Source organism: Cherax quadricarinatus, chromosome 76 (assembly GCF_038502225.1).
Source record: "Cherax quadricarinatus isolate ZL_2023a chromosome 76, ASM3850222v1, whole genome shotgun sequence".
Classification (NCBI taxonomy): Eukaryota; Metazoa; Arthropoda; class Malacostraca; order Decapoda; family Parastacidae; genus Cherax; species Cherax quadricarinatus.
The window spans coordinates 18570096-18587546 of NC_091367.1; the positions used below are offsets into that span (position 1 = coordinate 18570096).

A 17451-nucleotide genomic window follows, 5' to 3' on the forward strand; every position below is an offset into this window, starting at 1 on the left:
TCACTCATAGGTGAATACAGTACTTGCAATGCAGCTGTAGCAGCCTGTAGATTGTCCAGCTCGATGTGACGTCCTGGCATAGATCCACTTCAATTTCTTCTCTTTATATAATGTACCCTATTCACTGTATTTCTCTCACTGGTCACACGATTGTTTCACTTTATTATCTTTCTTGGGTGACACGTGGCAACGTGGCCTGCCCTGCCCGCTCTGACTGCGCCACCACGTTTTACTTTCTAGATCACTTACAAAATTGCGGCTCTCCCTACACTTATGTGGCTCAGGCAGATTATAAATCGCTTCAAGGAATTGTTCACTACCCTAACACACTTAGCTACCCTTCAGATCACTTGGGTAGCCCTCGAAAACACTTATATTCGCGGAGCACGGAAGGCGTGACTCACGCACGCACTGACGAGACTCTGTGTGTGTATATATGTATGCATGTGCATGCCTGTGTAGTGTGACGTAAGTATAAGTAGAAGTAGCAAGATATCCCTGTTATCCAGCGTGTTTATGAGACAGAAAAAAGACATCAGCAATCCTACCATCATGTAAAACAGTTACAGGTTCCCTTTTTACACTCACTTGACAAGACGGTAGTACCTCCCTGAGTTGCTGTCTACCAACCTATATATATATATCAACAAACCAGCCATGTCCCACAGAGGCAGGGTGACCTAAAAAGAAACATTTAGTACTGTATACAGGAGAATAATATCTTTATTTACTACATGGTATTCAGGTCTGATATCAATGACATACTACTACATAGAAAGCCGCTTGATATGCTGAGCATTTCTGGCAAATTAGGTCATTTTTGTCCCAGGATGCGACCCACACCAGCCGACTAACACCCAGGTACCTATTTTACTGGTGGGTAAACAAAGACAACTGGTGTAAGGAAACACGCCCAGTGTTTCAACCCTCGCCGGGAATTGAACCCGGACCCTCAGCGTGTGAAGCGAGAACTTTAGCTACCAAGCCAGGGTTACTAGCACCTTGCTCCAGGCATTTTAGTCGCCTCTTACGACACGCATAGCTTACGGAGGAAGAATTCTGTTCCACTTACCCATGGGATATATAGCGTAATCATAACAAACCTACTTTATATCAGAAAAAAAATTAGTTCTTTTTGAAAACACAATCATTCCTTCTAAGTTAAACCTAGAAGACCTAGAAAAATTCACTTTCATATTTAGGTATTTATAATATGTGATCTCATGCCCACTCAGCGCCACCGACACACATATATTATGTACTGAATATATCTAGTATTTTCAGACATGCTGGAGAGAGGAACCATCGCCATGGCTATTGATCACTTCCACAAGAACACATGTGTGAGGCTGGTGCCTCGTACTACTCAGAAAGATTATATTCATATTCTAAAAAGTTATGGGTAAGTGAGCTGTGAGAGGGAGGAGAGGGAGTGAAGGTATAAGGTAGGGTGTGAGAGGGAGGAGAGGGAGTGAAGGTACGATGTAGGGAGGGTGTGAGAGGGAGGAGTGAAAGTACAAGGCAGGGAGGGCTTATGTTAGGTTACGTTATGTTACATTAGGTTATGTTACGTTAGGTACGTTTGGCAAGGTTACGTTAGGTTAGGTTGCGTTAGGTTAGGTTACGTTAGGTTATGTTACGTTACGTTAGGTTACGTTAGGTTAAGTTATGTTACGTTACGTTACGTTAGGTTACGTTAGGTTACGTTAGGTTAGGTTACGTTCGATCAGTATTGGGAAGGTAAGTTGGGTTACACTAGATAAATGATGTTAAGTTAGGCTTTATTTTGTTAGATTACGTTACGATATGCTAGAATAGATTAACTAAGGTAGGCAGGGTTAAATTAAGCATTGTTCAGTTAAACTGTATTAATTAAATTTAACTAGGTTTGGTTAGATCATGTTAGGCAATAACGTTACATTAAATTAGATTAGGTTAAGTGATGTTAACTTAGATTACTTTACGATAGGTAATGTTAATTTAGCTGCTTAGGTTTAGGCGATGATAATTAGGATAATTAGGATAATTTAGGTTAATTGCAGTTAGGTCTGACAATCGTATGAAAAATTCAGTTAGGTTTGGTTAAGTTATGGTAAGAAATTATTTTACTGTAGGCTAGATTTAATTTAGGTTATATTAGGTTAAATTTTTTTAAGGCAGGTTGAGATTTGCTTTAATAATTTATAGAAATTTAAAACTAATTTTATTCCCTTAATATTTTACCAATTAAAATGCCTTCAAACCTCATAATTTTAGTGTCAATAATTCTTATTCTTTTTTTTTTATATAAACACATATTAAAGTTATAATAAAAAATTGTCAATGAATAAACACAAGGATGACGAAGCGGTGACCGAGGTCCGAAAATTAACAGTTCGACAACCGAGACGGTACAGCGTCCGACTGTCAATTTACGGACCGAGGTCGAACGCCTAGTCCAGCTTCTGTTTACTCTTTCTATATAGTTTGTAATATTTCGGCTTATTTGTTATTAATGTAAGGTATTAAATGCTTGGTATTTTGCTGGGCACTAAAAATTAAAGTGTCTCTTGACAAGGGATTTTATCTGATGCTTCAGTTAGCGGTAGAGAAGCAGTTGTTTTACTGGTACTTCTTACCCGCTGGTTTACTGGTACTTCTTACCCGCTGGTTTACTGGTACTTCTTACCCGCTGGTTTACTGGTACTTCTTACCCGCTGGTTTACTGGTACTTCTTACCCGCTGGTTTACTGGTACTTCTTACCCGCTGGTTTACTGGTACCCGCTGGTTTACTGGTACTTCTTACCCGCTGGTTTACTGGTACTTCTTACCCGCTGGTTTACTGGTACTTCTTACCCGCTGGTTTACTGGTACTTCTTACCCGCTGGTTTACTGGTACTTCTTACCCACTGGTTTACTGGTACTTCTTACCCGCTGGTTTACTGGTACTTCTTACCCGCTGGTTTACTGGTACTTCTTACCCGCTGGTTTACTGGTACTTCTTACCCGCTGGTTTACTGGTACTTCTTACCCGCTGGTTTACTGGTACTTCTTACCCGCTGGTTTACTGGTACTTCTTACCCGCTGGTTTACTGGTACTTCTTACCCGCTGGTTTACTGGTACTTCTTACCCGCTGGTTTACTGGTACTTCTTACCCGCTGGTTTACTGGTACTTCTTACCCGCTGGTTTACTGGTACTTCTTACCCGCTGGTTTACTGGTACTTCTTACCCGCTGGTTTACTGGTACTTCTTACCCGCTGGTTTACTGGTGCAATATAATCGCTGGCTTAATGGTGCAATGACTCACGAAATCGTAATGACACAATTGCAAGCAAACCATACCACGGATGGGGTTAGAACCCGCGATCAAAGTCTCAAAACTCCAGACGGGTAATATAATCACTGGCTTACTGGTGCTATATAATCGCTGGCTTACTGATGCTACAAATTCGCTGGCTTATTGGTGCTATATAATCGCTGGCTTACTGGTGCTATAAAATCGCTGGCTTACTGGTGCAATTGTTGGCTTACTAGTGCTATATAATCGCTGGCTTACTGGAGCTATACAATCGCTGGCTTACTGGTGCTATACAATCGCTGGCTTACTGGTGCAATATAATTGTTGTCTTACTAGTGCTATACAATCGCTGGCTTACTGGTGCTATACAATCGCTGGCTTACTGGTACTATAGAATCGCTGGCTTACTGGTGCTATACAATCGCTGGCTGACTAGTGCTATACAATCGCTGGCTTACTGGTGCTATACAATCGCTGGCTTACTGGTGCTATACAATCGCTGGCTTACTGGTGCTATACAATCGCTGGCTTACTGGTGCTATACAATCGCTGGCTTACTGGTGCTATACAATCACTGGCTTACTGGTGCAATTTAATTGTTCGCTTACTAGTGCTATATAATCGCTGGCTTACTAGTGCTATATAATCGCTGGCTTACTGGTGCTATACAATCGCTGGCTTACTGGTGCTATACAATCGCTGGCTTACTGGTGCTATACAATCGCTGGCTTACTGGTGCTACACAATCGCTGGCTTACTAGTGCTATACAATCGCTGGCTTACTAGTGCTATACAATCGCTGGCTTAGTGCTATATAATTGCTGGCTTACCAGTGCTATACAATTGCTGCTTACTGGTACTATACAATCGCTGGCTTACTGGTACTATACAATCGCTGGTTAACTGGTGCTATACAATCGCTGGCTTACTGGTGCTATACAATCGCTGGCATACTGGTATAACGAGAATTATTTGGTGTACTGCTGATAGCGGGGAGTAAATGATACGTCTTTGGAGGCTTCTTATTTTATTTGTAATGTAGTGGTGGGTACACAGGCTTGTGTGTTGTGCCCATGGCCCGGGTAGGGCCATGCCCACGAGGGAGAGCTAGTAGGCCTCGTGTCTTGCTGCTAGGCTGCTGAGAGAGAGTGTGGGACCAGTGTCCCACAGACCTGGGCAGGCCCTAGGGCAGCACCTGAGTGGCGCGAAATATGAACTAAGCTGGCAGACAGCATAGGCTGCCTGTACAGATAGTACAGGCTGTCTACATACACTCGGCCACCTACCGCGCGTCGTCCCGACGAGACAATACTGGTGGTAAAAAAAACTCAGTCTCTCTCTCGTAGGCACAGAACACAAAATAAAACATATATATATACATATGGACATGGAAAAAAAAAACTTCCTACACGGAGAGAAGAAAAAAACATGTGGGTGTGCTAAACATCGTGGTCAAAGGCAGTGAGCGTTGATGGGCATCACTGCATGCCTTCCTGCGTCTGGACAGATACTGCAACACAGGAGACATCGCTGCGGCTGAGCTGTGACTTAACAGGTTACGGTCTCTTCTAGAATGGTGAAGCAGTCATCGTAGGAGTCACTGCAGGTTTCACTCAACCTGGGCCACGACATGCTGGTGCCCTCGAGTGAGGCGTCGTCAATACTCGGCAACTGGGCAGGACTTCTGGCAAGCGACTCAGGACACTTCTCGACTGGTACTGTCGCTGGGCTGTCACTGTGGCGAGCGTGGAGCGAGTCGTGGAGCGAGTCGTGGCAGAGACGACTGGGCGAAACATCTAGGAGTCGTAACATCATACACCTGACTGCAGTGAGCGAGCTAGCAAAGTGACATCATCTTTGTGCAGGCTGCTCACTGAAGCTTGTGACACGAGGCTGACATGTCGCCTGCCGACAGGGCTAACTGCGGCTTGACGAGTGTCATTCTCTCGGCAGTTGGAGTTATAGCAGAGGTTAGTCTAAGCATCTCCAGACTTGTTTCTCTACATATAACTGCATTCTGATCGTCTGGAGGTGAAGTGAAACAAATCTTGATGAGAATCGTAGCAGGTACGATTCTGCAGATCACGAGCGACGAGCATAAGAGCTTTCTGTACAAAGGGGTTCAGTCGCTCGGGGCTGTGTAATATCAGCTGTCAAACGCGCTGGTCACACCAGGTGACTTAACACAGTGGTGCTACTCAGGTCTGGCAGCAGACCACACTAGACACACGGAAAACTTTACACACACCCGCGGTACTTGCGGTACAACATGGCTTAAACTAGCAAAAGATGCTTTTCTGTGCACAAAACTGACACTAAGCTATACACTAACATGTGAGAACACTGACTGAGAGGAATTAATTAACACGACATACATCTTCTCTCAATCTTGTCGACAATACTGAAATAATTACTAGAACACTCGATGTGACATCATGTGATGTCAGGCGTGATGTCATTAAGTCGGGCAGCAGCATCGGTGACGTCAATGTGATGCGGGCAGCAGACCACAGCATGAGACCTGGGGCATCTGGCTTGGTAACCCACATGGCGTGTAGATCCACGTGACGTCACCCAAACCCCACGTGGCATCGAGATCCACGTGGCGTCGTGATCTATGTGGCTTGCTGATCCACGTAGCTTCGAGTGATCTACGTGGCATGCTGATCCACGTAGCTTTGAGTGGCCTCGGGCACTGAATCACACAAAAAACAGCAGAAAAACACAGCAGAGGGAGTGATGGCATGGTGGTGTATGGTAGGCTGGTGAAGTGTGAGTGTACAGTAGGGCGAGCGTGGGCGAGGCAAGGAACGGCCACTTCTTCCTCTTCTCCTCTCCCACCCACAAACACAGGGAGACACACTGGACGCAGAAATCACCACAAAACTCACCTCTAGCTTGCTGAAATAGTTGTGCTGAGCTGAACAACAACAGCAACATGCAAGTGATGCTGAACACGTGACTTGATAAACAGCGTGGGACGCTGTAGCATGGGGTCACTGGGACGCCACTTATATTTCTCGAAGAAATTTGGGAAATGTCAGCCAAATCCTGCTTGTACCTGTGTCTGGATGCTGCAACGTGCAGACACGACATCAGGAAAACTCGTTGAGAGACGGATGTTACAAGTGTAGGGTGATGAAGTGAACAACTTCATTCCTTCTTCCTCTCTCCGGGCAAACACAACTGCTGCGACCACCGCTGCTACCAATGTGAAACAGAATTATTTGGTGTTCTGGCAGCAGGGAGTAAATGATAAACGTCTTTGCACAGGCTTGTGTGTTGCGCCCATGGCCCGGGTAGGCCCATGCCCACGAGAGGGAGAGAACTAGTAGGCATTGTGTCTTGCTGCTAGGCCGCTGAGTCAGAGCGTGTGGAACCAGCGTCCCACAGACCTGGGCAGGTCTAGAGGGCAGCACCTGAGTGGCGTGAAATATGAACTAAGCTGGCAGACAGCATAGGCTGTCTGTGCAGACAGTACAGGCTGTCTACACTGGTGCAATACAATCGCTGGCTTACTGCTATATAATCGCTGGCTTACTGCTATATAATAGCTGGCTTACTGCTACATAATCACTGGTTTACTGCTGCTATATAATCTCTGGCTTACTAGTGCTACATAATCGCTGACTAACTGGTATTATATAATCGCTAACTTACTGGTGGTATACAATCGCTGACTTACTGGTGGTACATAATCGCTGGCTTACTGGTGCAATATATTTGATGGCTTACCAATGCTATATAATTGCTGGCTTACTGGTGCTATACAATCGCTGGCTAACTGGTATTATATAATCGCTTGCCTACTGGTGCTACATAATCGCTGGGTTACTGGTGCTATATAATCGCTGGCTTACTGGTGCTATATAACCGCTGGCTTACTGGTGCTATATAACCGTTGGTTTACTGGTGCTATATAACCGCTGGCTTACTGGTGCTATATAACCGCTGGCTTACTGGTGCTACATAATCGCTGGCTTACTGGCGCTATATAATCGCTGGCTTACTGGTGCTGTACAATCGCTGACTTACTGGTGCAATATAATAGCTGCCTCACTGGTGTTATACAGTTGCTGGCTTACTTATGCACTATAATCGCTGGCTTACTGGTGCTATATATTCGCTGGCTTACTGATGCTATATAATCGCTGGCTTACTGGTGCTATACAATCGCTGGCTTACTGGTGCTATATAATCGCTGACTTACTAACGCAATATAATCGCTGGCGTACTGGTGATAAATAATCGCTGGCTTACTGGTGCTATATTATCCCTGGCTTACTGGTGCAATATAATCGCTGGCTTATTGGTGCTACATAATCGCTGGCTTACTGGTGGTATATAATCGCTGTCTTACTGGTGCAATATAATCTCTGGCTTACTGGTGCTATATAATCACTGGCTTTCTTGTGCTATATAATTTCTGGCTTACTGGTGCTATATAATCGCTGGCTTACTGGTGTTAAATAATCGCTGGCTTACTGGTGCTATATAATCGCTGGCTTACTGGTGCTATATAATCGCTGGCTTACTGGTGCTATATAATCGCTGGCTTACTGGTGCTATACAATCGCTAACTTACTGGCGCAATATAATCGCTGCCTTACTGGTGCTATATATTCGCTGGCTTACTGGTGCTATATAATCGCTGGCTTACTGGTGCTATATAATCGCTGGCTTATTGCTGCTACATAATTGTTGGCTTACTGGTGCTATATAATCGCTGGCTTACTGGTGGTATATAATCGCTGGCTTACTGGTGGTATATAATCGCTGGCTTACTGGTGGTATATAATCGCTGGCTTACTGGTGCAATGTAATCTCAGGCTTACTGGTGCAATGTAATCGCTGGCTTTCTTGTGCTATATAATCTCTGGCTTACTGGTGCTATATAGTCGCTGGCTTACTGGTGTTAAATAATCGCTGGTTTACTAGTGCTATATAATCACTGGCTTTCTTGTGCTATATAATTTCTGGCTTACTGGTGCTATATAATCGCTGGCTTACTGGTGTTAAATAATCGCTGGCTTACTGGTGCTATATAATCGCTGGCTTACTGGTGCTATATAATCGCTGGCTTACTGGTGCTATATAATCGCTGGCTTACTGGTGCTATACAATCGGTAACTTACTGGCGCAATATAATCGCTGCCTTACTGGTGCTATATATTCGCTGGCTTACTGGTGCTATATAATCGCTGGCTTACTGGTGCTATATAATCGCTGGCTTATTGCTGCTACATAATTGTTGGCTTACTGGTGCTATATAATCGCTGGCTTACTGGTGGTATATAATCGCTGGCTTACTGGTGGTATATAATCGCTGGCTTACTGGTGGTATATAATCGCTGGCTTACTGGTGCAATGTAATCTCAGGCTTACTGGTGCAATGTAATCGCTGGCTTTCTTGTGCTATATAATCTCTGGCTTACTGGTGCTATATAGTCGCTGGCTTATTGGTGCAATATAGTTGCTGGCTTACTGGTGCTATACAGTCGCTGGCTTACTGGTGCCTTATAATCGCTGGCTTACAAGTACTATATAATCGCTGGCTAACTGGTACTATGTAATCGCTGGCTAACTGGTACTATGTAATCGCTGGCTAACTGGTACTATGTAATCGCTGGCTTACAAGTACTATGTAATCGCTGGCTTACTAGTGCTATATAATCGCTATATTACTAGTACTGTATAGTCGCTGGCTTACTGGTACAATATAATCGCTGGCTTACTAGTACTATGTAATCGCTGGCTTACTGGTACAAAATAATCGCTGGCTTACTGGTACAGTATAATCGCTGGCTTACTAGTACTATGTAATCGCTGGCTTACTGGAACAATATAATCGCTGGCTTACTAGTGCTATGTAATCGCTGGTTTACTGGTACAATATAATCGCTGGCTTACTAGTACTATGTAATCGCTGGCTTACTGGTACAATATAATCGCTGGCTTACTAGTACTATGTAATCGCTGGCTTACTGGTACAATATAATCGCTGGCTTACTGGTACAATATAATCGCTGGCTTACTAGTACTATGTAATCGCTGGCTTACTGGTACAATATAATCGCTGGCTTACTAGTACTATGTAATCGCTGGCTTACTGGTACAATATAATCGCTGGCTTACTAGTACTATGTAATCGCTTGCTTACTGGTACAATATAATCGCTGGCTTACTAGTACTATGTAATCGCTGGCTTACTGATACAATATAATCGCTGGCTTACTAGTACTATGTAATCGCTGGCTTACTGGTACAATATAATCGCTGGCTTACTAGTGCTATGTAATCGCTGGCTTACTGGTACAATATAATCGCTGGCTTACTAGTACTATGTAATCGCTGGCTTACTGGTACAATATAATCGCTGGCTTACTAGTACTATGTAATCGCTGGCTTACTGGTACAATATAATCGCTGGCTTACTAGTACTATGTAATCGCTGGCTTACTGGTACAATATAATCGCTGGCTTACTAGTACTATGTAATCGCTGGCTTACTGGTACAATATAATCGCTGGCTTACTAGTACTATGTAATCGCTGGCTTACTGGTACAATATAATCGCTGGCTTACTAGTACTATGTAATCGCTGGCTTACTGGTACAATATAATCGCTGGCTTACTAGTACTATGTAATCGCTGGCTTACAGGTACAATATAATCGCTTGCTTACTAGTACTATGTAATCGCTGGCTTACTGGTACAATATAATCGCTGGCTTAATAGTGCTATGTAATCGCTGGCTTACTGGTACAATATAATCGCTGGCTTACTAGTACTATGTAATCGCTGGCTTACTGGTATAATATTATCGCTGGCTTACTAGTACTATGTAATCGCTGGCTTACTGGTACAATATACCAATTGACTTGTGCTATATAATCGCCGGCTTACTGGTACAATATAATCGCTGGCTTACTGGTACAATATAATCGCTGGCTTACTAGTACTATGTAATCGCTGGCTTACTGGTACAATATAATCGCTGGCTTACTAGTACTATGTAATCGCTGGCTTACTGGTACAATATAATCGCTGGCTTACTAGTACTATGTAATCACTGGCTTACAGGTACAATATAATCGCTGGCTTACTAGTACTATGTAATCGCTGGCTTACTGGTACAATATAATCGCTGGCTTACTAGTACTATGTAATCGCTGGCTTACTGGTACAATATAATCGCTGGCTTAATAGTGCTATGTAATCGCTGGCTTACTGGTACAATATAATCGCTGGCTTACTAGTACTATGTAATCGCTGGCTTACTGGTACAATATAATCGCTGGCTTACTAGTACTATGTAATCGCTGGCTTACTGGTACAATATAATCGCTGGCTTACTAGTACTATGCAATCGTTGGCTTACTGGTACAATATACCAATTGACTTGTGCTATATAATCGCCGGCTTACTGGTTCTATATACCCTAGGTTAAATACGCACTGGCTGCAAACCCATGGTTAAGTACCCACTGGATAAATTCTCATGGTTAAGTATCCACTGTATATATATCCATTGTTAAGTGCCCACTGGCTATATACCCATGGTTATGTACTCACTGGCTATATATTCCTATGGTTAAGTACCCACTGGCTACATACCCCTGGTAAGGACCCACTGGCTATATACCCATGGTTAAGCGCCTACTAGCTATATACCCAAGGCTAAGTACTCCCTGGTTTTATATCCATGGTTAAGTACCCACTGGCTATATATCCATGGTTAAGTACCCACTGGCTATATACCCATGGTTAAGTACCCACTGGCTATATACCCCTGGTTAAGTACCCACTGGCTATATATTCATGGCTAGGTACCTGCTAGCTATATACCCATGGTTAAGTACCCACTGGATGTATACCCATGGTTAAGTACCCACTGGCTATCTACTCAGTGTTAAGTACCCAGTGGCTATATACCCATGGTTAAGTCGTGCCGAATAGGCAGAACTTGCGATCTTGGCTTAAATAGCAAGGCTCATCTTGCCATATAGGACAAGTGAAAATTTGTGTATGCAATAATTTCGCCAAAATCATTTTGAACCTAACGAAAAAAATATATTTCACTGTTTGTTTAGTATTAAATTATTGTAAGCAAATTAAAATATATTTAGTTGGGTTAGGCTAAAATAAATTGTTCTTGTTATAATAAGGTTAGGTAAGTTTTCTAAGTTCCTTTTGGTGCAAAATTTTAAATTTTTACATCAACATTAATGAAAAAAATATATCTTTAAACGTATAAGAGAAAATTTTAGAAAGGACTTAGTTTTAAATGAGTTCTTGCTAATTGACCAGTTTTACATATTCGGCACGACATACCTATGGCTAAGTACCCACTGGCTATATATCTATGGTAAAATACCCACTGGCAATATACCCATGGTTAAATACCCACTGGTTATATGCTCATGGTTAAGTACCCAATGACTATCTACTCTTCGTTAAGTACCCACTGGGTATATTCCCAGGGTTAAGTAATCGTTGGTTTAATGGTACAACATACCCGTGATTCAGCAACGGCTGAATCACCGGTATACCAGTATACCAGTTAGTTTTTAGTCGTGCCGCCTGAGCGGCTAGTTTATCATACAGCCGCAGGATCATCCTGTGAGCGGAGCGGCTAGTTTATCTCACAGCCGCAGGATCATCCTGTGAGTGGAGCGGCTAGTTTATCATACAGCCGCAGAATCATCCTGTGAGCGGAGCGGCTAGTTTATCATACAGCCGCAGGATCATCCTGTGAGCGGAGCGGCTAGTTTATCATACAGCCGCAGGATCATCCTGTGAGCGGAGCGGCTAGTTTATCATACAGCCGCAGGATCATCCTGTGAGCAGAGCGGCTAGTTTATCATACAGCCGCAGGATCATCCTGTGAGCGGAGCGGCTAGTTTATCACAGCCGCAGGATCATCCTGTGAGCGGAGCGGCTAGTTTATCATACAGCCGCAGGATCATCCTGTGAGCGGAGCGGCTAGTTTATCACACAGCCGCAGGATCATCCTGTGAGCGGAGCGGCTAGTTTATCACAGCCGCAGGATCATCCTGTGAGCGGAGCGGCTAGTTTATCATACAGCCGCAGGATCATCCTGTGAGTGGAGCGGCTAGTTTATCACAGCCGCAGGATCATCCTGTGAGTGGAGCGGCTAGTTTATCACAGCCGCAGGATCATCCTGTGAGTGGAGCGGCTAGTTTATCACAGCCGCAGGATCATCCTGTGAGTGGAGCGGCTAGTTTATCATACAGCCGCAGGATCATCCTGTGAGCGGAGCGGCTAGTTTATCATACAGCTGCAGGATCATCCTGTGAGCGGAGCGGCTAGTTTATCATACAGCCGCAGGATCATCCTGTGAGTGGAGCGGCTAGTTTATCATACAGCTGCAGGATCATCCTGTGAGTGGAGCGGCTAGTTTATCACAGCCGCAGGATCATCCTGTGAGTGGAGCGGATAGTTTATCATACAGCTACAGGATCATCCTGTGAGTGGAGCGGCTAGTTTATCACAGCCGCAGGATCATCCTGTGAGCGGAGCGGCTAGTTTATCACAGCCGCAGGATCATCCTGTGAGTGGAGCGGCTAGTTTATCACAGCCGCAGGATCATCCTGTGAGTGGAGCGGCTAGTTTATCATACAGCTGCAGGATCATCCTGTGAGTGGAGCGGCTAGTTTATCACAGCCACAGGATCATCCTGTGAGTGGAGCGGCTAGTTTATCACAGCCGCAGGATCATCCTGTGAGCGGAGCGGCTAGTTTATCACAGCCGCAGGATCATCCTGTGAGCGGAGCGGCTAGTTTATCACAGCCGCAGGATCATCCTGTGAGCGGAGCGGCTAGTTTATCACAGCCGCAGGATCATCCTGTGAGCAGAGCAGCTAGTTTATCACAGCCGCAGGATCATCCTGTGAGCGGTGTGGCTAGTTTATCACAGCCGCAGGATCATCCTGTGAGCGGAGCGGCTAGTTTATCACAGCCGCAGGATCATCCTGTGAGCGGAGCGGCTAGTTTATCACAGCCGCAGGATCATCCTGTGAGTGGAGCGGCTAGTTTATCACAGCCGCAGGATCATCCTGTGAGCGGAGCGGCTAGTTTATCACAGCCGCAGGATCATCCTGTGAGTGGAGCGGCTAGTTTATCACAGCCGCAGGATCATCCTGTGAGCGGAGCGGCTAGTTTATCACAGCCGCAGGATCATCCTGTGAGCGGAGCGGCTAGTTTATCACAGCCGCAGGATCATCCTGTGAGCGGAGCGGCTAGTTTATCACAGCCGCAGGATCATCCTGTGAGCGGAGCGGCTAGTTTATCACACAGCCGCAGGATCATCCTGTGAGCGGAGCGGCTAGTTTATCACAGCCGCAGGATCATCCTGTGAGCGGAGAGGCTAGTTTATCACAGCCGCAGGATCACAGATCAGTCAGCAGCATCACATGTCACAATGGGTCTTCGTAACATCAACTGAAAGAAATATTAGCCATTTCGTATTTTACAGTTACTTTATAGAGCTGTACACATTACAGTAAGAAATACGATCTCAAAGAATTTATGTCTTATTACTACTAAAAAAAATATTGGTTATAACTGGACTGCAGCTATAATAACCGTTTGTTTATCTAGTCAATGCAAAATGTTGGTACCTCAAAATTTCAGATTTCTTATGATTATTGAGTTGCTTTGTCAAATTCTGTAAAGTTTGCTGTATATTAGTGGCTAAGCATCTACTGACTCGCCAATATTATATACTTACTAGTAAAGTATGGCTTGTTTAGTGATTCTAGATTTATATATAGCCATTTTATTACAATAAAAATTAAGCGCTAAACCACCGGGGTCGTATTGCTAGGCTAAGCGTATTAAACAACTGCCAGCATAACGGAACAAGGTTTCCAAGTCTGTTTATAAAACATAGCAACACTTTTTCGTGTTCTGGAACCTAATCTCAAACCTCCATCTTCTCCGACAGGTGTTCCAGTTTTGTGGGTCGAGTGGGAGGCGCTCAGATGGTCTCCCTAGGGTCAGAATGTCTCTACGTGGGTATTATTATGCATGAACTGATGCATGTGGCTGGCTTCTGGCACGAGCAGTCCCGACCAGACCGTGACAACCACATAACAATTAACATAAATAATGTTCAGTCCGGCAAATGGTATAACTTTGAGAAATACCCATGGGACAGAATCCAGAGCCTTGGCATTGATTATGATCTGGGTAAGTCTTTTGGTAGACTTTTAGTACTGTTTTTGGGATAATAGAATTTCGGAGAAAATGTATTGATAACGCTTCTCAACAAACATAGGAATGAAAAAAAGAATTGAGGAATACTGCAAAAGGCCTACTGGCCCACAATATGACAAGCCAGTTCTAAAACTAGCAAGCCAGTGCTTGGACGGCTTGCCATGGTCTCCATTGATTAAGCGGTCAGTCGTATGCCCTCTACTGCCAAATCTGACTGGAAGTGTCTTATCCCAACTATGATTCCTCCAGGGAAATGGTTATGACTTTTAATGGGAGTATAACTAGGAAGTTATACTCCCAGTTTATGACTGCCAAAAAAATGGAGAGCATCGTAAAAAGTAAGTGAACTTAGGGAAGGAAAGGCACTTAATGAGGAGATACGAGCCGTCATGACCATCAGTGTAACTGATTTTGTTTTCCATCCGCTAGACGTTAGAAATTTTGTTTTCCAAGATTTTATCATTGACATTGGACCAAGTGGAGCCATCAAGGAGAATGTAATCAGTGGGATCAACAACTCTGACTCCTCGCACAGCAGCTGACTTCCTCGATGCTGTGTTTTCTGAACATCAATTCAAATTTCGATGGACTTAGGTCAGTGGTTCTTAACCTTTTTTTTGCAGTGACCCAAAATTCTGGAGATAATTTACATGACCACCTCTATCTTCATAACCTTAAGTAGCAACCTAAATAAATAAAAAGCTATTTTGGTTTTAAACAAAAATTGCCCCAAAAACGAAAGGTAAATGGTAATATTTTATTAATGGTAATAAACAGAAATCATAATGAATATCCGTAAGAAATATAACACTTATTCAATAAGTGGATTTGGATATCGTGTGAGACGTATGAGTAATTAGAGAGATCCGTGGCACTGTAAGCCTTGAACCAACTCTTGAAATAGAGGTGATTTAGATGACAGCTTGTGCCTTGTGTCATGCTCTGATTGAAGATGGTTTCTGTACTTTGTTGACAATTCTGCCTCACACAGGAAACTTGTAATAGAGAGAAGGAGCGCTACCATAGCTTCACCACCAAGCCTCTTGAAAGAGAGGCTCCTCGGCTCAGTGAAGAGGCTCTTGCTCTGAGGAATTAGACCTTTTGGTCTTCCTCAGATCGAACCTAATTACTCCCCAATCCTCCCTTCCCTATCCCATTCTCCCCATCCCCCATTTTCTCTTTCCTCATCCTTCTACCCATCCCTCCCCTACTCCCTATTTTCAACCTTTGGGATTCTCCCCACAGGCACTCTAGTTCCTAGGTAAGGGAAAGGAAACCATGGTACATCCCATTCTGTTGAGGTCTGTGGCGGTGATGTAGTTTGCTGCGGAATCTGAGGATTTCCCACTCCCTCTCTGGTCTCCTGGGGGGTGGCTTTAGGTGTCTTATGGGTGACGGGTGTATCTCTGGAAGATGTCTTTCAGATTCTGGGGGGGGGGGGGCGAAGGAGGTATGCTTTGTGGCAGGTGTCCAGCCGCCATCTGTCTTGTCCACCGAGGTGACTCGGTAGATATGAGGTTGCTATCCCAGATTGTTGGTTTACTGGCATGAAGGGTAGGGTATGGCATGGGTTTCATGCCGCATCTGCATTAATTGCGGTGTTGGGGTCCTCTTGGGCGCGGGAAAGGGGTTATCGCCCTTTCTTTCCTCCTAGGAGCTATCCCTCCACTCTCTTCCCTTTTTTCTTTTTTTTTCTTTTTTTCTTTTTCCCTTTTTTCTAAAAAAGAAAAAAAAGAAAGAAGAGACATAACCACGGAGTCCGAAATCTATAAAACAGCTCCCCCCGGGCCTCTTTCTGCTAGCACACTTTCTTCTGATCCTCCCTCGTTATTTGACCACTCTAATGCCCCCATACCTCCTGCTGGTGCTGTTTTGTCACCTGCTCAAGGTACCGGGGTTCTGTCTGACTCCTTTGATACATCTGACCTCTGCACTTCTTTGACCATGCTTCCGGTTTCTCCCCCTATGGTGCGGCGATTTTCGGATCACCCACCCATCCCACGTCGCACTGACTCTGGTCCCACACCTAAACGCCCAAGACCATTACGTGATGATACTCCTTCTCTTTCTTCTCAATCTGCCCAGAAAAGACTGGCACGACACCCCTGCCCTTACAAGCTATATTTCAAAATACACAATGGACTACGTGTTTTACTCTGCGACCGACTTCCTCTACTAAATATCTTTCCAGTCATAGTATTGGCAAAGTGCTCCTACACCATGTTGGTAGAGATGTATCCTTTCATGCTCTCAAGAGCGGTGCACGCATCGTCACGGTCCAGAATGCTTCCCAAGCTCACCATCTTTCTCTCCTTACAACCATAGATGCTATTCCTGTAACTATTGAAAAACATTTTTCTCTCACTTCTTGTAGTGGCACTGTCATTCTACCTCATACCATTGTCCAACAGAATTTCCAGATATGTGGTAATGAAAATCTGGAACAGCTTGAGCTCCAAGACCTTCCAGCTCTCAAAGTAGACACTTATGTCCTTCCTGCCAATAAGCGGAGACAATGTTCTTGCAATGTAGCTCGCTTAACTTTTAACTGCCGTTCGCTTCTGTTCTCGGTTTATATTGCAGGATACCGTTTACAAGTTCGAAAGGTGATATCCATATACCACAACAGTGTAGAAATTGCAGGCATTTTGGTCATCCAGTGGAATATTGCAGGTACATGACCGAATGCCCAGTCTGTGGTGCCGATGACCACACCAATACGTCTTGTAGTCTACCTCCCTCTTGCTTTAATTGTCATGAGGTTCGCCCATCTTACTCTCCCCATTGCCAAGTTTACCTAAATGAGCGAGAAATCCGTTGTCTCAAAGAGGCAGAAGGCTTCCCATATGCTATGTCAGTCTCTCATTTACTCCTCCAGGGTAGGCTTCCCCATATTTCTTATTCTTGACTTACTGAACGTTCCCTCACCTCT

At 44.3% G+C, this 17451-nt stretch overlaps 1 protein-coding gene across 1 annotated transcript in view; it reads left to right on the forward strand.

Annotated features, from left to right (window-relative positions):
- LOC138854975 (zinc metalloproteinase nas-13-like) overlaps positions 1-17451 on the forward strand; it is a 138317-nt gene that overhangs the window by 27179 nt on the left and 93687 nt on the right. The window contains exons 4-5 of the mRNA XM_070101340.1: positions 1285-1402; positions 14248-14492. Of these exons, the coding sequence (XP_069957441.1) occupies positions 1285-1402; positions 14248-14492 (363 nt within the window). The remainder of the gene's footprint in view (positions 1-1284; positions 1403-14247; positions 14493-17451) is intronic.